The 26116-nt window shown below is 35.2% G+C and overlaps 1 protein-coding gene across 1 annotated transcript in view; it reads right to left on the reverse strand.

The window, feature by feature from the left end:
- Positions 1-26116, reverse strand: part of LOC150094756 (uncharacterized) — a 90696-nt gene that overhangs the window by 53441 nt on the left and 11139 nt on the right. The window contains exon 3 of the mRNA XM_090411120.1: positions 23110-23199. Coding sequence (XP_090267246.1) covers positions 23110-23199 — 90 coding nt within the window. The remainder of the gene's footprint in view (positions 1-23109; positions 23200-26116) is intronic.

A 26116-nucleotide genomic window follows, 5' to 3' on the forward strand; every position in this document is an offset into this window, starting at 1 on the left:
AATATTTTATTTATGTTGACCCACATATGAAAAGTTGTAACATTCAGATATCGCTACCATGTGTGGGCAAGTGTTTAAAAGGAAAGAAGGAACCTGTGATGTGCTTCTTAAAAAGCTGTAGGTTATAGTCCTTAGAAAAACTGTCTAGAGGACAGTCATTTTGAATCTACTTGTATATTGTAGCTACTTGTGTTTGACAGGCTTGGCAGAAGGAGAAAAAAATAATGCAAACAGTTCAGCAGAACAATGCCTATGAAAATACCTGCAGGAAAAACACAAGACAAAAACAGATTCTATGAGAAATGAATGGGACGAGTCTGTGATGGATAGGGTGGGAGGCATCATTACATTTGGGATAGCATAAAGCATTTTCAGAGAGACTTTTCATGTGCTATCTCCAATGGGAGAATAGTAGTATGCTAAAGTCAGGTACATGTGGGATTGTATGAGGTTAGCAGATGTCCAAGTGAAATGTCATAAATGGAAAAGAAATGTGTTTATTCCAAGAAAGGTTATGGAAGTGTATGTCCAAGAAGAAAAATCTCATTTTCTGGAAAACTGGTAATTATCATAAGAAAAGTGAGATAAAGTGAGATCTTTCTTGTGAAAAATAAGAAAAAACTGTATTTTGATAGCAATGAAATTCGACAGCTTATCCTCATGCCACTAGGGAAAAGCACTGGTTATGGAAGATCTTGAAACTAAGAACAAATTTACATGCTAAAATATTTGATAAATGAAAAAAAAAGAGGAATGCTGTGTACTTTCATCAGCAAAGCTATGGATAGAATCTGAAGTAGGCTGAGAAAGCTGTTAATGTAGAAGAAAGAATATGTGCAGAAGAGCAGCATCCTGGGGTTCCCAATATCATAATTGAGAAAATTCAAAGAGACAACTCCATTAAAGACCAAAGTAAACGATACAATAAATATACAGCAAATGACCTAGGAAGGAGACTGGTACCCCCCAAGTCTCCTCTCTAAGGGTTAAGGGAAGATGATAAAGTATTTTGCCAAGAAGTTCTAAGACTCAATCAAATAAGCTAAACATATAAGATTAAAACAGGCTTTTTTTTATTATTATTAGTCAGTTATTTAGAAACTAACAACCAACTAGTTTCATTTACAATAAAACTGGTGGCTTTGTCATGATTTAAAATACTGTATATATAAACAAATAGCAAAGATACTTTTAAAAAAACTCAGGTTTCAATTTTGCCAACAATCACTTCCTGTCTTTACCTGATGACAGCTAATACATAACATGCAATTTCACTTCATGTTTAGGAAGAATCAATTTATCTTCTTTTGTAACAATTTTTTTAGCATTTAGGCAACTTCATTGTTACTTGTTTTTATTTTTATTTTTTCTTGTGCTTATTTTAAAATCCCGATGAAGCCACCAGTTTTACTGTGAGTGAAACTAATTGGTTGTTAGTTTCTAAATAAATGAACAATAATAAAAAAATCTGTTTTAATCCTATGTTTTCCTGTCATAAATCTCTTAAATGTGATCTAAAAATATCAAGAGCAACCACCTGAGTTTCTTCAAACCTTTCCATGACATGTGTCCAAAGGAGGACAATGTTGACTAAGAGATTCGCTGTTAACTGAGAGTGGCAGAATCCATATTCTTCTACTCATATTTGTTGATTACTGATTAATTAGTGCATCTCTAGGTGATGAACAATGTGGAACTATACAGCAAGAAAATTTCAATGGGCAGATGGCATTTGCAAAATAAAACTTCATTCTTCTTCAAGTGCTATTTCTTAACGGAGTTCAGCGACCACCTTTGCAAATTCACTTCTGTCTTTAGTGGCTCTGATTTAGAGCTCTATGTTCAGTTTAGTCCAGTTTTTTGTATTGTCTAGCCATGCTATTTTTCTTCTTCTTCCAGGTTTTCTCTTTCCATTGATTTTACCTTCTAGTATTACCTGGAGAATGTTATATTTATGGTTTCTCATTAGATGTCCCAAGTAAGCAGTTGTTCTTGTCACAATATTGATTAATTCTTGATTTTTATTTATTCTTCTCAGTACTTCTTCATTCTTCACCTTATCTGTCCATGGGATCTTGAGCATCCTTCTAAATAATCCATATTTCAATCCATAAAGGCTTCCAGTTTTTTTTATTTTTTTTATTGTATTTGCCTTTAACGTCTGTGTTTCAACACACTCCACATAGTAAACTTGACAATACGTAGCACTTCATCATTCATACTCGAATTTCAATATTTAAGTTGTTGTTACATAAAATGGGTTTTGTGTTGATAAAGGACTGTCCTACAATTTCAATTCTTGATTGTATCTCCATTTCAGAGTCTGAACTTTCATTTAGCCAGGAGCCTAGGTATTTGAATTTGTTCAGTTGTTTGATTTTATTTCCATTTAGAATTAAGTGATCAAAGGGTTGTTGCTTATTATCATAAGTTTTTTTTTGTGTGTGTGTTAAACTTTAGGCCCATTTCTGTGCTTTCTTTGTTGACACATTCTAGGAATATGTGTCAACAAAGAAAATATTCAAGATCTTTAATAGTTAAAGATCTTGAATATTTGTGGTAATTAAAGCAGTATCATCTGCATGGCATAAGTTATTTATTAATTGGCTGTTTATAACCTTTCTTCCTTCTAAGACCTTCAGAAATAAGACCTAAGTAGATATCAAACAGAAATGGAGATGTACACATCCTTGTCTCACTCCTCAATTTTGATATTGCTTCTCCTGATATAGAACAGATACAGTCTGGTCCCAGTAGAGGTTTTTAATGCTTCTAACATCCTTATCATCTAGGCCTAGTTGTTCTATGATGTTTATGAGTTTATTAAGCTGGACCTTATCAAAAGCCTTTTCAAAATCAATAAAACATATATAAAGGTCAGTTTGTTGTTCTCTGCATCTTTGTGCTAAGATACATGAGCAGAAAAGTGCTTCTCTTGTTCCTAGGCTATTTCTGAAAATCAAACCGAGTTTGACTAATGAGATCATCAAGGTTTGGTATATTCTGTTATGAATAATTTTTAGGAATATTTTGAGTCAGGCTCATTAAGCTAATCAAAAAAAAAAAAAAAAATTCATTAACAGTGTCAAATTTCTATAACAACAGTTAATCAATAGAGCAAACATCATTATAATGAAATAACTCAATATAAGAAAATACCAAGAGCTTCCAGTCAAAGCCCAGTAACACCAAAGGTGTTCTAAAAGAAAGACTCATAACTTATTTTAATAGTAATAACTTATAAAACTATACAAGAACAAAATAAATTGTGCACTTTAAGGGCAACCCTTTGATAATTTGCTGGTTTTCAAGCCAGCATATGCAAGACATGGAAGCATGTCATGAAACATAATGCATTACAATCAAATAATTGTGAAATCAATTTCAACTATAACAAGGTGAAGTAACAATCTAGCATTTATATATCCAAAATGGATATAAAAGTAGCCTATTACACAGGCCTGCAAAATTCGAGTCATGAAAAGTTGTCTGGAAACTATTAACTGTTTCTGATTTATTTTTGACCGCTGATTTCAAATATCTCTTCCATTTCTCTATCACGTAAGGATTTTTCACAAAATGGATCTCAATATTACAGTAAAATAGCTTTAATAATATAAAATGCATTATATTAAGTAAAATAATAGGATTTAAAATTTTCCGTAAAACATTTTTGGAATGAAAGTATTGGAAAAATTTTTTTTAATTAAAATAATTAAAGATTAATCTTTAGTACATACTTTATATTTCATCGTGGTGTCTTTTTCCTTCAAAGTTTCTTTTTGAACTTTTTCTGTAAAATTCTTTTCCCAACAGTCTGCCATTATGTTGACATTCCACCTGCCCTAATACCTTCTTTCCATCTCCTTGATGTCTTGGTGGAATCGCTCTCCTTGCTCTTCACTGACAGTTCCCAGATTCTCAGGAAAGTAGTCTAAATGAGAGTTGAGAAAGTGCACTTTTAAGCTCATGGAGCATCCCAAATCCTTGAATTTCTGTATCATGTATCTTCCACAATCATTTTATAGTTGGGATCCTTGTAATTTCCAAAAATTTGGTCACCACCGCTTTCAAAGCTTTCCACGCTTCTTTTTCAACAGTTGCCATTTTTTCTTCAAACAGTTTATCCTTCATAAGTTCCCTGATATCCGGACCGATACAAATACAGTCTTTCAATTTTGCTGTAGATAATCCCGGAAATTTTGCACAGATGTATTTTAAACACTCTCCTTCTTTCAACAAAGCCTTGACAAATTGCTTCATGAATCCCAGCTTTATGTGAAGCGGGGGTAAAAGGATTTTTTTCCCGAGCAACCAAATTTTCGTGTAACACATTTTTACTTCCAGGTTCTAATGTGACTCTTTCTGGCCATTCCTTCTTGATCCAATGCTGCTCTCAATCTAGGCTATCCCACTCACACAAAAAGCACAGGTATTTGGTGTATCCTCTTTGTTGTCCCAAAATCATAGATATGACTTTAAGATCACCGCAAACTGTCCATCCATGATCATCATACTTAAGTTCGCTGAGAATGAAGGCTAAATTTTCGTATCGTTCTTTCAAATACACGGAATGTACTACTGGTACTGAAGCATACTTATTGTAATTATGGAGAAACACAGCATTGAGGCGTCTTTTTGAGGAATCAATAAACAACCTCCAATCGATGACTTCATATTTTACGTTGAATTTGCTTATCAGTCCAGGAATATCGCTACAGTAAACTAAATCACCTTCCTCTGAAAAGTAAGGAAGAAAATCCCTTTCTCTATATCTAAACCATGAGAAAGAAGTGTCATGGGCTAACAAATTCTTTTCATTTAGTCTTGAGCCCAGCAGTTCTGCAGATTCCTTGGAATACCCAAATCTTGGACCAGGTCGTTTAAATTGGTCTGTGAAAAAAGTTCAGGTGGGCCACTATCTTTGTATTCGTCATCACTGAAATCTTCAATTTCTTTGTTTGAATCGCTGCTGAGTGGTTCTTGTAAAATTTGTGGTGGTGTTGGCACAGGTATTTCAGGACCATGTTCCACTGCGTGTACTGCAGATGGTAAATTAGAATAGGAAATGTCTTTTTTATTTTTCACATTAAAACCTCAAACATTCAAAGAACAGAAGTAACAGTCATCGGTATGGTTGTGGGGCTCCCACCTTACCATGGTAATTCTGAAATGGAAAGATTTTTGTTCTCCCTTTGATCACCTTCTAAGTTCTTCTACACAAATGGTACATACCATATGCGCCACCCATGGCTTATCTAAGTCACCAAGTTTCATCCCAAAATACGCATAGTACACTTTTTTCATGAAATCTGTAATGTTCCTTCGTTGTTTTTTTACCACTAACTAACTGCATATGTAGCAGAAAATGTTAGGTGAATTTTTGCAATCTCTTGAAGCCATTACAAACACTGCTTAAAACACAGTTAAAAGAATGACATCAACACTATTACACAACACTACGTAAAAACATTTAAAAAAAAAACATTAAATTAAATCTTCACACTACCTTAGAAAATATGCCAACTTTCAGAAATATGATAACTTGAGTAGTCAACAACTAAAGTTCAACCAAAGAATCACACAAGAAAATGTGTCTGTGACAACAGGAAAGTCAGAATCAGATTCAAAGTAGCTACCTACACTTTTATCTGCATTCCTCCCTCCTGCTATTATCATAAAATTGAGAAGTTTCGTGAAAGTTCTTTATTTACTATAAAAAAAGGCACTTAAAAAAAAGCACCTATACAACTAATTAGCTGTAAATCATCATCATCACCATCATCAATTTCCTGCCATATATCCTCATGGGGTGTACAGGATATGATAGTACTACATGAAAAATTTAAATCATTACTAACTTCCTATCTGCAATTTTCCTCCAAATCAGTCTGTTACATGTCAAGACTCCAACATTATCAGATCTTATATTTCTATCGTCTAAGGCACTTTGTACCGTATCAATCCATCTATATCTTGGTCTTCCTCTGGGTCGTTTTGCTGCCAACCTGGCAGAGAACACTTGTTTTGCTAATCTTTCCTTGCCCATTCTGTTTAAGTGACCATACCAGCTGAGATTAGCTCTGCTCATGCATTAATGGATGCTGACAATGTTAAGTTCTTTCCTAATATCCTCATTCTTAATATGATATTGCCATTGATACCATCTGTTCAGGCCTATAATCTTTCTGAGGACTCTCATGTCAGGGGTCTCTAGTCTTTGGTCAAGTGTTTTACTTCTGACCGTGCTGTCAGATCCATAAGTTAAAACTGGTTTGAACACTGTCTTGTATACAGCTAATTTAGTGTTCCAACTAATTTCTCACTTATTCTATATGAATTTATTCGATTGACTTCCTAGCATATCAGCTTTGTTGATTCTGTTGTCTATTTCTATATTTAATTTACCATCTTCACTAAAAATCATGCCTAAGTAGCTGAAATGTTTTACTTTTACACAGTTGACATTTTCAATGATTCTGCCTATTTTCATTGTCTTTGTTTTATTATTGCTGACCTTCATTCCATATCTATTACAACAGTTATTCAATTTTGTCAGAGAATCTTGCAAACTTGTAGCAGATTTATTTAGAAGTATAACATTGTCTGCATAAAGCAAAAGAAGCTGATATTAACATCTACAATTTTGATATCATGTTTAATACCACTTTCCTTCATAATGTGATCCATATAGATAATGAATAACAGAGGAGATAATGTACATCCTTGTCTCACACCAGATTTAACATTAAACCATCTTCCTGTACTTCCTTCAATTCTAATTGCTGACTTACAACTCAACTGCTTGACATAATGCCCCACTGACACCATATAACTGTAGTGTATCGTATAGCTTCTCTCTTGGCACCTTGTCATATGCCTTTTCCAAATCGACAAAACTTAAATACAGATCTTTGTTATATTCCCATGATTTCTCCACTATTTGTCGTAAAGTGAAGATCTGATACTGACAGCCTCTATTTGACCTGAATCCAGCTTGTTCTTCATTAAGCTTTTCTTCCACAATTCTTCTCAACCATTCCTCAAGTATACTTGCATATATCTTACCAAGAACACTCAGTAGGGATATACCTCTGTAATTCTCACATTCAGTTTTATTTCCCTTTTTATATATGGGTACTATGAGAGCTCTACTCCAATCATCCGGAATTCGTCCCTCTGTCTAGGCATTCTGAACTATGCTGTGCAGTCACTGTAAGACTCTTATACCACCATACTCCAGCATTTCTGGTCGAATATCATCTACTCCTGCTGCCTTTCCACAATTCAAGCCTTTGATGGCTTTTTCTACTTCAAGTATGGACATGTATTCCTGATTGCATGCCTGGTCAGTGTTTTTTTTATCACTGTGCTATCATCACTGCTTATGTCATTTAGCAGTTTTTCAAAGTAATTACTCCATACTTCAAGGATATCTTTTTCTCCAGTTTTCATGTCACCTTTATCATCTCTAACTCCTTTTACAGCACTTTTTCCCCCATTTCTAAGTTTCTTCAGCAACCTCCAGAATATTTTGCCACCTTCTTGATATTTATTTTCTATATTCTTCGCAAAGTCCTCCCATGACTTTTGTTTAGCTAGTTTTACACAGCGTTTAGCATTCTTGCATTTGTCTCTGTATTCTCTAAGAGCACAAGCTGACTTATTTGCCAGGAACTTTTGATATGCTTTCTTCTTTTCCTTCACTGCCTCTTTAACTTCCTGTGTCCACCATGGAGTTCTAATTTTTTTATCCTTGCAGACAACTTCACCACATGCCTCTCTGGGTTAATCAATCAGGGCTTTTTTTTCAAGGCTTGCCACCGAATCTCCAAGGTTTCATTCCTGTTCTCAAACTCTTTCATTTTTTCTTCAATAATCTTTGTGTATTTTAGTCTACAGTTCACATCTGAGGGCAACTTTTATTTGCTTAAAAACTTTCTTACATGTTATTCTTTTCAATATGAAATTCAATTTTATCCTCAAGACTAAATAGTGATCACTTCCAATTTCAAATCTTCTGTACACTCTGGTGTCCAGCACCAAGGAGAAAACATCACTATCAACAATAACATAGTCAATGAGACTGTTCTTATTCCTTGCCTCTTCTCTCCATGTGAATTTGTGCACATTTTTATGTTGGAACATGGTGTTAGTAATAACCAGTCCATGTTCTGAGCAGAAATCCAACAGATATTTGCCATTATTATTAGCTTTGCTCTTTTCCCAAATTTTCCCAAAATATTATTGTATGTCTCACAATCATTTCCTACTCTGCTATTTAGATCCCCAACAAGGACCAACTTTTCCTTTTTCATTGAGTCAGTTGCTTTTTCTAAAGCCTCAAAAAATTCCTCCACTTCTACCTTAGAAGAACCTTCTGTGGGACCATAGGCACAAATAAGTCTCATTGTCCAGTTCCCCAATCTCATATTTGCCCACATTACTCTACTTGAGACTGACTGCCATTCAAGAAGATTAGCCTCGTATTTTGTGTTGAATACTATGGCTATACCTTCTTTTCCTTGATTGTCATTGCCTGAATATAACATTTTGTATTTATTGCTCAGAAAGATCTCACCAGTTTTTATCTTTTTTTGTTTCAGTCACACCTATTATGTCGATCTGGTATTTATCTAATTCCTCAGCTAGCTCCATTTCTTTGCCATTCAGGCTTGTTATGTTGATAGTACTGATCTTTAACACTGGTGATGTTGAGTTGGGGGTGTGTTTTCAGATTTGTTCCAGTAGCTGACTTTTCGCTGTTTGCCCTGTTTCCCTGGCGAAAACAACGGGGGTCTTGTTTAACCGGGCGATGCCCCAGCCAGCATGAAATTTTGTCATGTTGTACCATCATTTTTTATTTTGGTTTAACCAATAAGAATACAATTTGGTCGGCTAAATCCCAAATTGCCAGCCCATCCTCGTTCGTTCAGTATCCAAGTAGATACCCAACAGGGTGCGCCACGAGAAGGTGAGGATTGGACATTAGGTCAGTAGCTCTGATCGGTTCTCCGCATTCCTTTAAAGGCAATGTGGAGGTCTCCTCTCAGTTATATAGCTTTGACCCTTAAGCACCCCTTAAAACAAACCCTTCCAACGAAAATATATCTACTAAAAGAAAGTGTCTCTCAGCTCATGAAAAAAGTTGAAATTATGTGAGAGTTAGAACATGGTATGAAAAATTTTGAAGCGTGTGCAAATGTTTTCTTTATCCTCTTCAACAGTAACAACATTGTGGAAGAATAAAGATGTTTACATATCGACACTGGAAAAGAACATTACCAAAACTAAAAAAATTTAGAAAGTGCAAGTGTACAAATATCTATGAAGCATTCCATTAATGGTTCACCACAGAAAGAAATGCTGCATTCTCAACAGACGATCTGATCTTGAAGGTTCAAGCAGAAATTTTTGCGAAACAATTTGGACAAGACTATTTTGTATGGATAGTTTAAACTGATCCATCCAACAGTTGGATGGATCGCTGTAAAAACAAAAAACATCCTTATGTGGATTTTTAAAAAAACTAACTGAAATCATGTATATTATTAATTTGTGTCATTTTTAATTATAGAGAAATAAACTGTGTTTAGTATTGTTTATGTGCGTATGATTTTAAAATTACGGACAAATAATTTAATACAATGCATTAAGTGCATTGTAGTTTATATGAGCATATTCATACAAAATAACACTGGGTTTACAGGTCATAATATAGTTATTTAATTAAATCTACTAGTTTTGCCACTTACGAGAGTGGTCTAAAAAGTTCTCGATCTAACAATGAAAAAACGAATTTATAATTTCAAAATTATTTTTATTTTCAACAGAATCTTCCTTAAGACTAATACATTTATTCCAGCGATGCTCCAGTGCCATTATCCTGTCCCTATAGTGGTTCTCAGTAAGACCTGAAAAATACCCTTCTACAACTGCAATCACCTCTTGATTCAAAGAAAAACGCTGACCAGTGAGGAAGAGTTTTAGTTTTGGGAAGAGACAGAAGTCAGAGGGAGCCAATGGGGAATAGGGTGGATGTTCCAACAATTCATAGTGCAGATCCCTTAATTTTCCCATTGCCAAAACACCTTTGTGGGCAGGTGCATTGTCCTGATGAAAGTTGATTTTTTTCTTCTGCAAACCAGGTCTTTTCTCACAAATTTTTTCATCTAGTCTGGTTAAAAGATCAGAATAATATTCCCTGGTTATTGTTTTACCCTTTTCAAGATAATTAATAAACAAAATGCCTTTAGCATCCCAAAACAACAATGCCATGACCTTTTCTGCTAATGGAACCAACTTTGTCTGCTTTGGCGCTGAACAACCAGCTTCTGTCCACTGTTTTGACTGCTATTTGGATTCTGGTGTGTAATGGTGAATCCAAGCCTCATGCACAGTAATAAATCAATGCACAAAATCAGTTTTATTCTGTTAAAATGCTCCAAGCACTGTTCAGAGATTTTCATGCGAGTGCGTTTTTGATCTGCTGTGAGCAAGCGCAGCACCATCTTGCACAAAGCTTTTTCATTTGCAATTCTTCATGCAAAATATATCCTACACTTTCTTTTGAAATGCCTATAGTCCCAGCAATTTCACACACTTTGACTCGCCAGTCATCCAATACAATACCCAATACATATCATGCACTTGATCAATGATTTCTGGTATTGTTACACTTTTTGGACGTCCTTCAGGTGGTCCATCTTCAAGGCTGGTACGGCCATGTTGAAACTCGGCAGCCCATTTCTTAATTGTCAAAAACTAATCAGAAGAGTGCCCATAAACTTTTATGAACTTTGAATGAATTTCTTTTGGAGTTAAACCTTCTTTTACAAAGAATTTTATAACCGCACGATTCTCAATTTTACCTATTTCAAGGGATATAAACAACACTTTTGCTTCAGACAGCTGTATAAAACAAACTACTTCATAAAATGACTTGCAATTTCACATGGATGCTTATGACAGGTGTACCAACTTAGAAAAAAAAAAATCATGCTGACAACGTTGCCATCTATGGTCGAGGCTGAGAACTTTTCAGACCACCCTGTATGTTAGTGACTTTATCTGAGTTAGGAAGGACAAACAAATAGACAATAAGTGATAAATATTAATTGTTACATAACTAAAAATCAAATGTGTAGGAACCATTACACAAAAATACAAGTTAAAAAAAAAATTACTTGTATTTTTGTTATTTTCCAAATAAAAATAAATATAAATTTTTTTTTTTTATTTATGTGTAACAGTTACTATACATTCAGTTGTCAGTTATGTAATGATCTATATTTAAACTTATTGTATGTTTGTTTGTTCTTTCTAACCTAGACATTCAAAACTAGCATATGTGGCGAATCTAGTAGGTTTCATTAAATAACTGTTAGGACTTATAAACCCAGTGTTAGTTATTTTTTTTTACCTTTGTTTTCGGTTGAAAAAAAAAATCAACATACTCATCATCTAAGTATATAATTATATGAGTTTTTCTCTCTGATACTTCTTTTGTTTTTTTAATCTATGGTTTTATCTTGTTATTGAGAATTAAAAAAAAAAATAGGAGATAGATTTAACTGATCACTGATATAGTGAGTAACATCAACTGCATCCTGAATGAAGAACCTACAGAATAACTAAAACATTTCAGCTATTTAGGCACAATTTTTTGTGAAAATGGCAAATTAAATTCGAAAGAGAATTAGCACTGGTATTGTAAGAAGTCAACTGAATAGATTTATTGGAATAAAAGGGAAATTAGTCAAAACACTAAACTAGCTGTATAGAAGATGGTGTTGAAACCAATTTTTACTTATATATTTATGAGCTGGGTTAGAAATAAAACACTTTATCAAAGACTGGAGACCACAGATTTGAGTTCTACAAAAGATTAAAGGAGTGAACAGATGCCATCAATGGCAGTATTATATTAAAAAAGAGGATATCACAAAAGAACTTGCTATTATTAGCATTCAGAAATGTATTAGCAGAGTTAATCTCAGGTGGTATGGTCACTTAAACAGAATGGAAGAAGAAAGGTTAACAAAACAAGTGTTCTTTGCTACAATGGCAGGAAAAAGATCCAGAGGAATACCAAGATGTAGATGATCTGATACAGTAAAAAGTGCCTTAGAAGACAGAAATATAAGATCTGATAATATTGGAGTCTTGACAGATAACAGATTCATTTGGACGAAACTGATCGACCTGAAGTTAGTAATGATGTAACTTTTTCAAGGAGTATTATCATAATATCCTGTACGTTCCCTGAAGGTACACATCAGGAATTTGATAATCATGATCTACTACATCTTTAGGTCAAGACACAACTTTTTTACAAGTGAAAAAAAATTTTTAATAGAAAAAATTGAATTGATCAAGGTGTTGGCTACGTCCCACTGAATGTTAGCAATTATGGAGGTGTATCATAAATGCGCAATTAGCAAAATCATTTGTTCCACATCCAAGTAACTTTCCCATTGTACAATAATTCTGTTTACATTAACCACATTAAAAAAGTAAATATATAAAAATTCAGACATCATGATTAACTTCGATATTACACCTTTGTTTGATGATATATCACTAACACAAATCATCTAATTGATAAAATGCCATTAAGCATCTCCCAAAACATATCTGAAATATTCAAATTTACCACACAAACATTTTATCAAGTTATTTTACATGAAAAGGTAAAATATTTTAAAAAATGGATGGAACTGCAATGTGTTCAACTTCTCCCCACCCCTTCCATTAATTTCTATATAGATCATTTCAAAAACAAACACTTTTCACCCATAATCCATGTAGACCACTGGGACACTATAAAGGTGACAGTCCTGACGGTCTCTCCAAGTGTTTCTGTTCTGGGATTTTCTTAACAAGATGGAGAATGAAGAATTAGTCCAGTTCATAACATGATCTATTCAGGTGATTCTAGGTTTCCTCCAGTGTTTTTTTTTTAATATCAGAAGTCAAACTATCTAATGCTATTTCAGGTAAACTATCAGACCTAGCTACCAGAGCTGTTTCTGATGTATTTTAGTGATAATTTTTCTTGTGTTCTAGCAATGGAGTGGAATTTCTTTCTAACCTCATCAAATTTATATTACATGTTTTAAAATTAGTTCATGTATGGTATCTTCAAAAGTTTCCTGTTGCAGGCCAATAACCTTTTCTCATCTTCCATTATACTACTTTTGAGAGAAACTTGTGACATCATCATCATCATATTCCTGATATATACCCTCAAGAGTATATGATATGATAGCACTACATGAAAAGTTTGCATAAACACTAACTTCCTGTCTACAATTTTTCTCCAAATCAGTCTGTTACCTGTCAAGACTCCAATATTATCAGGTCTCATATTTCTGTCTTCTAAGGCACTTTTTACTGTATCAATCCACCTATATCTTGGTCTTCCTCTGGGTCGTTTTCCTGCCAACCTGGCAGAGAACACTTGTTTTTGCTAATCTTTCCTCACCCATTCTGCTTAAATGACCATACCACCTGAGATTAGCTCTGCTAATTCGTTCCTGGATGCTGACAATATCAAGTGTCTATTTCTATATTTAATTTACCATCTGGGGTGATAAGGGTCAAAGCTGTATAACGGAGAGGAGACCTCCACATAGCCTTTAAAGGAATGCGGAGAACCGACCAGGGCTTCTGATCTAATGTCCAATCCTCACCTTCTCGTGGTGCACCCTGTTGGGTATCTACTTTGATACTGAACGAACGAGGATGGGCTGGCAATTTGGGATTTAGCCGACCAAATTGTATTCTTATTGGTTAAACCACAATAAAAAATGATGGTACAACATGACAAAATTTCATGCCGGCTGAGGCGTCGCCCAGTTAAACAAGGCCGCCGTTGTTTTCGCCAGGGAACCAGGGCGAACAGCGAAAAGTCAGCTACTGGAACAAATCTGAAAACAAACCCCAACTCAACATCACCAGAGTTAAAGATCAGTACTATCAACGTAAGAAGCCTGAATGGCAAAGAAATGGAGCTAGCTGAGGAATTAGATAAGTACCAGATCGACATAATAGGGGTGACTGAAACAAAAAAGACCAAAACTGGTGAGATCTTTCTGAGCAATAAATACAAAATGTTATATTCAGGCAATGACAATCAAGGAAAAGAAGGAGTAGCCATAGTATTCAACACAAAATACGAGGCTAATCTTCTTGAATGGCAGTCAGTCTCAAGTAGAGTAATGTGGGCAAATATGAGAATGGGTAACTGGACAATGAGACTTATTTGTGCCTATGGTCCCACTAAGGTAGAAGTGGAGGAATTTTTTGAGGCTTTAGAAAAAGCAACTGACACATTGAAAAAGGAAAAGTTGGTCCTTGTTGGGGATCTAAATAGTAGAATAGGAAATGATTGTGAGACATACAAAAATATTTTGGGAAAATTTGGAGAAAAGAGCAAAGCTAATAATAATGGCAAATATCTGTTGGATTTCTGCTCAGGACATGGACTGGTTATTACTAACACCATGTTCCAACATAAAAATGTGCACAAATTCACATGGAGAGAAGAGGCTAGGAATAAGAAAAGTCTCATTGACTATGTTATTGTTGATAGTGATGTTTTCTCCCTGGTGCAGGACACCAGAGTGTACAGAGGATTTGAAATTGGAAGTGATCACTATTTAGTCTTGAGCAGGATAAAATTGAATTTCATATTGAAAAGAATAACATGTAAGAAAGTTTTAAACCGAATAAAAGTTGAGCAGCTCTCAGATGTGAACTGTAGACCAAAATACAGAAATATTATTGAAAAGAAAATGAAAGAGTTTGAGAACAGGAATCAAACCTTGGAGATTCAGTGGCAAACTCTGAAGGAAACATTGATTCTGCCAGAGAGGCATGTGGTGAGGTTGTGTGCAAGGATAAAAAAATCAGAACTCCCTGGTGGACACAGGAAGTTAAAGAGGCAGTGAAGGTAAAGAAGAAAGCATATCAAAAGTTCCTGGCAAATAAGTCAGCTTTTACTCTTACAGAATACAGAGACAAATGTAAGAAAGCTAAACAGTGTGTAAAACTAGCTAAACAAAAGTCATGGGAGGACTTTGCCAAGAATATAGAAAATAAATATCAAGAAGGTGGCAAAATATTCTGGAGGTTGCTGAAGAAACTTAGAAATGGGGGAAAAAGTGCTGTAAAAGGAGTTAGAGATGATAAAGGTGACATGAAAACTGGAGAAAAAGATATCCTTGAAGTATGGAGTAATTACTTTGAAAAACTGCTAAATGAAACAAGCAGTGATGACAGCACAGTGATAAAAAACACTGACCAGGCATGCAGTCAGGAATACATATCCATACTTGAAGTAGAAAAAGCCATCAAAGGCTTGAAATGTGGAAAGGCAGCAGGAGTAGATGATATTCGACCAGAAATGCTGAAGTATGGTGGTATAAGAGTCTTACAGTGGCTGCACTGCATAGTTCAGAAAGCCTGGACAGAGGGACGAATTCCCGATGATTGGAGTAGAGCTCTCATAGTACCCATATATAAAAAGGGAAATAAAACTGAATGTGAGAATTACAGAGGTATTTCCCTACTGAGTGTTCCTGGCAAGATCTATGCAAGTATACTTGAGAAACGGTTGAGAAGAATTGTGGAAGAAAAGCTTGGTGAAGAACAAGCTGGATTCAGGCCAAATAGAGGCTGTCAGGATCAGATCTTCACTTTACAACAAATAGTCGAGAAAGCATGGGAATATAACAAAGATCTGTATTTAAGTTTTGTCGATTTGGAAAAGGCATATGACAAGGTGCCAAGAGAGAAACTATTCAATACGCTGCAGTTATATGGTGTCAATGGGGCATTATATCAAGCAATACTTAGTCTTATTTGAGTTGTAAGTCAGCAGTTAGAATTGAAGGAAGTACAGGAAGATGGTTTAATGTTAAATCTGGTGTGAGACAAGGATGTACATTATCCCCTCTGTTATTCATTATCTATATGGATCACATTATGAAGGAATGTGGTATTAAACCTGATATCAAAATTGGAGATGTTAATGTCAGCTCTTTGCTTTATGCGGATGATGTTATACTTCTAAATAAATCCGCTACAAGACTGCAAGATTCTCTGACTAAATTGAATAGCTGTTGTAATAGATATGGTATGAAGGTCAGCAATAAAAAGACAAAGACAATGAAAATAGGCAGAATCATTGAAAATGTCAACTGTGTTGTGAATGGAGAACCTGTGGAACAAGTAAAACATTTCAGCTACTTAGGCACAATTTTTACTGAAGATGGTAAACTAAATATAGAAATAGACAACAGAATCAGCAAAGCTGGTATCGTGGGAAGTCAATTGAATAAATTCATATGGAATAAGAAAGAAATTAGTCGGAACACTAAATTAGCTGTATACAAGACTGTGTTCAAACCAATTTTAACTTATGGATCTGAGAGCTGGGTCAGAAGTAAAACACTTGACCAAAGACTAGAGACCGCAGATATGAGAGTCCTGAGAAAGATTAGAGGCGTGAACAGATGGCATCAATGGCAATATCATATTAAAAATGAGAATATTAGGAAAGAACTTGACATTGTCAGCATCCAGGAATGCGTTACCAGAGCTAATCTCAGATGGTATGGTCACTTAAATAGAATGGGAGAGGAAAGATTAGCAAAACAAGTGTTCTCTGCCAGGTTGGCAGGAAAACGACCCAGAGGAAGACCAAGATATAGGTGGATTGATACGGTACAAAGTGCCTTAGACGATAGAAATATAAGATCTGATAATGTTGGAGTCTTGACAAGTAACAGACTGATTTGGAGGAAAATTGTAGATAGGAAGTTAGTAATGATGTAATTTTTTCATGTAGTACTGTCATATCCTGTACACCCCTTGAGGGTACATGGCAGGAATTTGATGATGATGAATTTACCATCTTCACTAAAAATCATGCCTAAGTAGCTGAAATGTTTTACTTGTTCTATAGGTTCCTCATTCACAATGCAGTTGATATTTTTAATGTTTCTGCCTATTTTCATAGTCTTTGTCTTTTTAATGCTGACTTTCATACCATATCTATTACAACATTTATTCAATTTAGTCAGGGAATCTTGCAGACTTGTGGTGGATTTATTTAGAAGTATAACATCATCTGCATAAAGCAAAGAGCTGAGATTAACACCTCTAATTTTGATATCAGGTTTAATACCACTTTCCTTCATAATGTGATCCATATAGATAATGAATAACAGAGGGGATAATGTACATCATTGTCTGACACCAAATTTAACATTAAACCATCTTCCTATACTTCCTTCAATTCTAACTGCTCACTTACAACTCAAATAAAGATTAAGTATTGCTTGATATAATGCCCCATTGACACCATATAACTGTAACTTTGAATAGCTTCTCTCTTGGCACCTTGTCATATGACTTTTCCAGATCTACAAAACTTAAATACAGATCTTTGTTATATTCCCATGATTTCTCAACCATCTGTCATAAAGTGAAAATCTGATCCTGACAGCCTCTATTTGGCCTGAATCCAGCTTGTTCTTCACCAAGCTTCTCTTCCACAATCCTTCTCAACCGTTTCTCAAGTATACTTGCATATATCTTACCAGGAACACTCAGTAATGAAATGCGTATGTAATTCTCACATTCAGTTTTATTTCCCTTTTTATATATGGGTACTATGAGAGCTCTACTCCAATCATCTGGTATTCGTCCCTCTGTCCAGGCTTTGTGAACTATGCAGTGCAGCCATGTAAGACTTTTATACCTCCATACTTGAGTATTTCTGGTTAAATATCATCTATTCCTGCAGCCTTTCCACATTTCAGGCTTTTGGTGGCTTTTTGTACTTCAAGTATGGATATGTGGTATGGACATGGATACTAGCAGATTCATTTTTTCCTAAATATGTGGTTAGAAAAAATGAATCTGCTAGTCTCAGACAATAGTACATATCAACTTGTTAACTACGACTCAACCAACAGAATAAAAAAGAAAACAGAAACTATTTAAATCAATTACTACATGGCCCAAAGATACAGTAAAAAATTACTTCTGCACTACGCTCGTCGTTCCCTGAGAATTTACGGTCTACCAAAGATACACAAACAAAACACACCACTCCTGCCGATAATCGGAGGTATAGACAGTCCAAATTATCACCTAACCAAGAAATTAGCGGCAACACTCAAGGAGTTGGTAGGTCAATCCCCCTCCCCTATCAGAAACACATAACACTTCATAAACATAATCAAAGACATTACATTCAAAAAAGATGATTTATTAGTCAGTTTTGATGTCTCTGCCCTCTTTACGAATGTCCCAATCAATGACACAATCCTTCTTTTACAGAACAAATTTCCTCCAGATATCATGGCGTTCTTTGAGCATGTATTACGTTCTGGTTATTTTGTATGGCAAAACGCTTTCTACCTACAAAATGAAGGCACAGCCATGGGCTCGCAATTATCTCCCCCCCCCCCCCATCATTGCTAACTTTATATGGAACATTTGAGCAACATGCTCTGGCTTAGATATACGTTGACGATGCTTTCACAATCTGGCCCCATGACCGCCAGACACTTTCCTTAGCCGCCTAAACAAACAACACAAACGCATACAGTTCACAATTGAGATTGAAAAAGAACACACTTCCGTTTCTAGATACACCTGTCACACGTCTTCCTTCTGGCAGTCTTTCCTTCACTATTTACCAGAAACCAACACATACTGGCCAATATATGCACATAAACTCCTACCACCACCAGCCAACACAAAAGCTAAGCGTCATTAATACTCCAAAAAACAGGGCTTTGAAGATCTGCTCCAATGAACAAGCACCTGAAAGACGAATTTAAAGTTATCAGCAATACTTTTCTAAAAAATGGTTACAGCCAAAACACTATTAACAAAATTCTCTACAAGACTTCGAGAAAAACAAAGATAAACCAGACTACAATAAAACTATAACCATTCCATGCATTAAAGGGACATCAGATAAAATAAACAGAATACTACAGAAATACAACCTCAAAGCCACCTTTAAACCTCCTGTAAAATTAAAAAGCTTACTCAACTCATCCAAAGACCCACTCCTTCTGTTGGCCCACCCTGGAGTATACCGTATTTATTGCACCTATAATCTACCATATATAGGGGAAACGGGATGCACAATTACTATCAGACAAAAGGAACATAAACAAGACAATAATTATAATAACTATGAAGCTGGCCTTTCTGATCATGCCCTAAACGTTAATAGAATTGACTGGAAAAGCACCAGTTTTTTACATCACACCAAAACATGGTATGAACGTAAATTTAAGGAAGCCTGTGAAATTCTTATCAACCACCCTAATCTGAACAATAATGATGATCTAAAAATCTCAAGCACATGGAAGGCGCATATTTTACCCATGGAACCTTTCTCCCTAAGAGTTAACTATAAACAGGACTGTAGATAATCCAGAATCTTAAATCTAATATAACAATTGTCATGTTAAATTAGGATATCATTGTTACTGTAAGAAAACAATCTACATGAAAGAATGTTTCTCTTATGTTATCTTAAATAGAATTTAGCTTTGATGTAGTTTCTAAATAATTAGTTAATTATTTAATTTTATCTGTATATTTTTTTATATTATATATATATATATACATATATAATTTTTATTTTTTTTTTATATATTATATTTTCACTAGAGGTCATGCCAGTAGAATAACCGTTGATCAAATCATTGTCTCTTTAGCATACTGTGTGAAATGTAACTCAGCTTGTCCTTGTATATTTGTATGTACTCCAGATGATGACCTTAATATGAAGGTTGAAATATCGGGAAATTAAAATAGTTATTTATAACATGGTTGTCAAGTCCATAATTTCTAAAATGGACGGGGGAGACCTTTTCAGTAGTTTGTTACATTTAGTTATAATGGTGTTTGCCATAATGAGAAGTGATTGTAAATATCTTATTTTATTTTAAAGATTTTATGGAATTTACAACCATGTTAAAAAACTTTTTTATTATCCCGACGTTTCGATCTTCACATCAAGATCATCATCTGGAGCGTATATAAATATACAGGACAAGCTGAGTTACATCATTAACTGTAAGCTAGAGAAACAATGATTTGATGACATGTTATTCTACTGGCGTGACCTCTGGTGAGAAAAAAAAAAATTATAAATTACATCAAGCTAAATTCTATTTTACAATGACAGGAATAAACATTCTTTCAGAAACAATTGGTGTCCTATTTTTAGTATTACAATAATACAGTTCCTAGGAGCTAAGTTCACATTATGGGTAAATATCAAGAATAGTGATCAGAGCTTGCTCCACCCTTTCAATGAGTTGCCTCAGGTTGCACTACCTTAATGGATCAGGTGCTGCACTATCCAGGTATTTGCTTACGCTTGGAATCGCCGAACTTTATATAGTTTCTATATTCGCCATGAAACTCTTTGAGTTTCTTATTCGGCTAAGAAACAATACGGGATATAATATCCCTTAACTTAAATAAGTATTACAATTCTTATTTTTGATTTACAATACTGGATTTTTCTACAGTCCTGTTTATAGCTGTTCTTAGTGAGGAAGGTTCCATGGGTCGAATATATCCATTCCATATGTTTGGGATTTTTAGACCATCATTATTGTTCAGATTGGGGTGGTTGATAATAATCTCACAGGCTTCCTTGAATTTCCGTTCATACCATGTTTCAGTGTGATGTAGACAGCTAGTGGTTTTCCAGTCAGTTCTGTGTGAGGTACTCAGGGCATGATCAGAAAGGCCAGCTTCACCATAATGTGTCGTTTAATATGTTTAATATTTAATGTGTCGTTTATGTGCCTTTTGTCTAATAGGAATTGTGCGTCCTGTTTCTCCTATATATGGTATGTTGCAAGTACAATAAATCCGGTATACTCCAGGGTGGGCTAGTGGAGGGAGTGGGTCTTTGCATGAGTTGAGTAAGCTTTTTAATTTTGCAGGAAGTTTAAAGGTGGCTTTGAGGTTGTACTTTTGTAGTATTCTGTTTATTTTGTCTGATATTCCTTTAATGTAGGGAATGGTTATAGTTTTACTGTAGTCTGGTTTGTCTTTGTTTTTTATTGTGGTTTTGTAGAGAATTTTGTTAATAGTGTTTTGGCTGTATCCTTTTTTTTTTGTAAGTTATTACTGATAATTTTAAATTCGTCTTTCAGTGCCTGTTCACTGGAACAGATTGTCTGAGCTCTGTTTTTTAGCATGTTGATAACGCCTAGTTTTTGTGTTGGGTGGTGGTAGGGGTTTATGTGTATATATTGTCCCATATGTGTCAGTTTTCGGTAAACAGTGAAGGAAAGTTTGCAAGAGGGAAGACGTGTGACAAGTGTATCTAGAAACGAAAGTGTGTTGTGTTTTTCAATTTCAATTGTGAACTGTATGCGTTTGTGTTGTTTGTTTAGGTGGCTAAGGAATGTGTCTAATGTCTGGCAGTCATGGGACCAGATCACGAAAACATCGTCAACGTATCTAAGCCAGACTTTGGGTTTTAGAGGGGAGGAATCTAGGGTAAGTTGCTCAAAATGTTCCATGTAAAAGTCAGCAATGGGGGGGGGGGATAATGGCGAGCCCATGGCTGTGCCTTCTTTTTGTAAGTAGAAGGCGTTCTGCCATACAAAATAACCCGACCGTAATATGTGCGCAAAGAGTGCCGTGATATCTGGAGGGAATTTGTTTTGTAGGAGAAGGATTGTGTCATTGATTGGGACATTCGTAAAGAGGGCAGAGATGTCAAAACTGACTAATAAATCATCTTTTTCTAATGTAATGTCTTTGATGATGTTTATGAAGTGTTGTGTGTTTTTGATATAGGAGGGGAATTGACCTACCAACTCCTTGAGTGTTGCCGCTAATTTTTTGGCTAAGTGATATGTTGGGCTATCAATTCCTTCAATAATAGGTGTTAGCGGGGTGTTTTCTTTGTGAATTTTCGGTAGCCCGTAAATTCTTGGGGAACGCGCGTAGTGAGGAAATAGTTTTTTGACCGTATCTTTGGGCCATGTGGTAATTGACTTGAGTAGTTTCTCTGTTTTGTTTTTTGTTCTGTTGGTTGGGTTGTAGTTAACTAATTTGTATGTGTTATTGTCAGAGACCAGCAGATTCATTTTTTCTACATAAGTGGTACAGTTTAAAATGACAGCGGCATTTCCTTTATCGGCTCTGGTTATTACTATGTTCGAATTTGTTTTAAGTGATTTTATCGCTGTTAATTCGTGTTTAGTTATGTTGCTTGTTATTGTTTTGTTATGGTTTAAAATGTTGGCAGTTTCTATACGTATTTTGTCTGCTATGTTATTAGGTATGAATCTTAGGCCTCTTTCCATATTACAAATAACTTGAAGTTTGTTTATCGATTTCGGTGCTCTAGCAAAATTTAAACCTTTGTTAAGTATAGAGATTTCGTCTTTGTTTAGAGCATGGTTAGATAGGTTGACTATGTTATTGATACCTGTGGGTAATTGGTGGCTCCTGTTGTTTCTTGCTTCTGGTTGGTTGTTGTTGTTCACTGTGGCAAATTTTGAATATGGCAGCTGGTTTTGTCGTTCTTTTAGTCTTTGGAATTTGGAAATTAGGTTTTCTTTCTTCATTTGGAGGATGTGGTTTCCTGTGTTGTCCGTAATCTTTTCTAGGATTATCCAGATAGCTGCGTTTGAGTAGCTAGACAGTTCCGTTTTTTGTTTTAGTAGCTGGTTTTGTGTAGCGGCTAGGTTCTTTCTGGTAGCTTGGATCCGCTCTCTGAGTAGTGCTTTCTTCATGCGGTGGTATATTCGTTGTGCCTATGTTGAGGTGAATTTTCTCTTTAGCCTGATGCAATTAGGAGTGATATTGCTGTTCCTACACCGTTTTAAAATAAAACATAATAAAAAAGTTTTTTTTAACACGGTTGTAAATTCCATAAAATTTTTAAAATGAATGCTGATCACTGTGTAACCCTAAAAGAAAAGATAAATATCTTATTTATTTTGTTCTTGTGATGTTGTTTTCAATACCACTAAAGAACACTTAAGACTGTCTACATATTTATATAGATATTTTATTCAGATATAAATTTCTTACGTTTTCAGTTTTGGAATTTGTTGCATGTTGTAGCATTAGTTTTTCTTTATCTTTTTCCAAAATTTGAACCTGCTGCTTCAGACTATCTACCTATAAGAAACAAAAGGTGTCAAAAATATTTTTTTTTTAAATTTCTAAAACCAGTGATTGTCTAATAATTTTTACACTATTAAAAACTATAACTTATAACCTTCACAACTTTATTGAGTAATAGTAATATTGCAAATCTGAAAATAAACCTCAACTCAACATCACCAGAGTTAAAGATCGGTACTATCAACGTAAGAAGCCTGAATGGCAAAGAAATGGAGCTGGCTGAGGAATTAGATAAGTACCAGATCGACATAATAGGGGTGACTGAAACAAAAAAGACCAAAACTGGTGAGATCTTTCTGAGCAATAAATACAAAATGTTATATTCAGGCAATGACAATCAAGGAAAAGAAGGAGTAGCCATAGTATTCAACACAAAATACGAGGCTAATCTTCTTGAATGGCAGTCAGTCTCAAGTAGAGTAATGTGGGCAAATATGAGAATGGGGAACTGGACAATGAGACTTATTTGTGCCTATGGTCCCACAGAAGGTTCTACTAAGGTAGAAGTGGAGGAATTTTTTGAGGCTTTAGAAAAAGCAACTGACACAATGAAAAATGAAAAGTTGGTCCTTGTTGGGGATCTAAATAGCAGAGTAGGAAATGATTGTGAGACATACAAAAATATTTTGGGAAAATTTGGAGAAAAGAGCAAAGCTAATAATAATGGCAAATATCTATTGGATTTCTGCTCAGGACATGGACTGGTTATTACTAACACCATGTTCCAACATAAAAATGTGCACAAATTCACATGAAGAGAAGAGGCTAGGAATAAGAAAAGTCTCATTGACTATGTTATTGTTGATAGTGATGTTTTCTCCCTGGTGCAGGACACTAGAGTGTACAGAGGATTTGAAATTGGAAGTGATCACTATTTAGTCTTGAGCAGGATAAAATTGAATTTCATATTGAAAAGAATAACATGTAAGAAAGTTTTAAAGCGAATAAAAGTTGAGCAGCTCTCAGATGTGAACTGTAGACTAAAATACACAAAGATTATTGAAGAAAAAATGAAAGAGTTTGAGAACAGGAATCAAACCTTGGAGATTCAGTGGCAAACTCTGAAGAAAACATTGATTGATTCTGCCAGAGAGGCATGTGGTGAGGTTGTCTGTAAGGATAAAAAAATCAGAACTCCCTGGTGGACACAGGAAGTTAAAGAGGCAGTGAAGGAAAAGAAGAAAGCATACCAAAAGTTCCTGTCAAATAAGTCAGCTTGTGCTCTTAGAGAATATAGAGACAAATGCAAGAATGCTAAACACTGTGTAAAACTAGCTAAACAAAAGTCATGGGAGGACTTTGGCAAGAATATAGAAAATAAATATCAAGAAGGTGGCAAAATATTCTGGAGGTTGTTGAAGAAGCTTAAGAATGGAGGAAAGAGTGCTGTAAAAGGAATTAGAGATGATAAAGGTGACATGAAAATGGAAGAAAAAGATATCCTTGAAGTATGGAGTAATTACTTTGAAAAACTGCTAAATGAAACAAGCAGTGATGACAGCACAGTGGTAAAAAACACTGACCAGGCATGCAGTCAGGAATACATATCCATACTAGAAGTAGAAAAAGCCATCAAAGGCTTGAAATGTGGAAAGGCAGCAGGAGTAGATGATATTCGACCAGAAATGCTGAAGTATGGTGGTATAAGAGTCTTTACAGTGGCTGCACTGCATAGTTCAGAAAGCCTGGACAGAGGGACGAATTCCCGATGATTGGAGTAGAGCTCTCATAGTACCCATATATAAAAAGGGAAATAAAAATGAATGTGAGAATTACAGAGGTATTTCCCTACTGAGTGTTCCTGGCAAGATCTATGCAAGTATACTTGAGAAACGATTGAGAAGAATTGTGGAAGAAAAGCTTGGTGAAGAACAAGCTGGATTCAGGCCAAATAGAGGCTGTCAGGATCAGATCTTCACTGTACGACAAATAGTCGAGAAAGCATGGGAATATAACAAAGATCTGTATTTAAGTTTTGTCGATCTGGAAAAGGCATATGACAAGGTGCCAAGAGAGAAGCTATTCAATACGCTTCAGTTATATGGTGTGAATGGGGCATTATATCAAGCAATACTTAGTCTTTATTTGAGTTGTAAGTCAGCAGTTAGTTGTTTTAAGGATACTTGCGACAGAAAACAACCAGTTATCTTTTTTAGACGTTCTCCTCATCCGATCATCTTCAAATATTCTTACAACTACAGTATACAGGAAACCAACATTCACAGGTCGTTATATTCTGAAAGAATCAGCCCATCATCCATGTCATAAAACAGGAATTATAAAATGTCTCATCAAAAGAGCCAAAACTAATTGTTCTACTTTTGATTATCTACAGAAAGAACTTTCTACTATCCAGCAACACATGAAACTCAATGGCTTTTCTGAAAAAAGTATTCAACGTCTTCTTACATCTTATAATCCTCCACAAAACAACAAAGATTCAATACGTCGAGTACCTATTCCTTATATCTCCGGTATTTCAGAACCTATCGCAAGAATTTTGAAGAAATATGATTTAACAGCTACGTATTCTCCTATTAACAAATTGTCTTCTCATTTTCCTTCTCCTAAAGACAAACGCTCAACTTTATCTCTTCCTGGAGTTTATCAAATTCCTTGCAACTGTGATCTCTCTTACTTTGGACAGACTGGACGTTCTCTTGAAAAAAGAATCCAAGAACATCAATCATCCATTCTTCACAATAAACCTGAAAAGTCTGGTTTGGCTCAACACGGGATTGAAACTGACCACAGCATCCTTTGGTCCAAAACGCGCCTCTTACATAGATCCCGTTATAGGTTCGAATGTTTGTTCAAGGAAAGCGTGGAGGCCTTGCTCCATCATCCCAACCTGAATCGTAATGACTGCATATCTATATCAAAAATCTGGGAAAGCCTAATCAAGATTACT

This window comes from Typopeltis vanoorti, chromosome 21 (assembly GCF_054136105.1).
Source record: "Typopeltis vanoorti isolate ZY-2024b chromosome 21, IOZ_Tvanoo_1.0, whole genome shotgun sequence".
In the NCBI taxonomy this organism is placed as follows: Eukaryota; Metazoa; Arthropoda; class Arachnida; order Uropygi; family Thelyphonidae; genus Typopeltis; species Typopeltis vanoorti.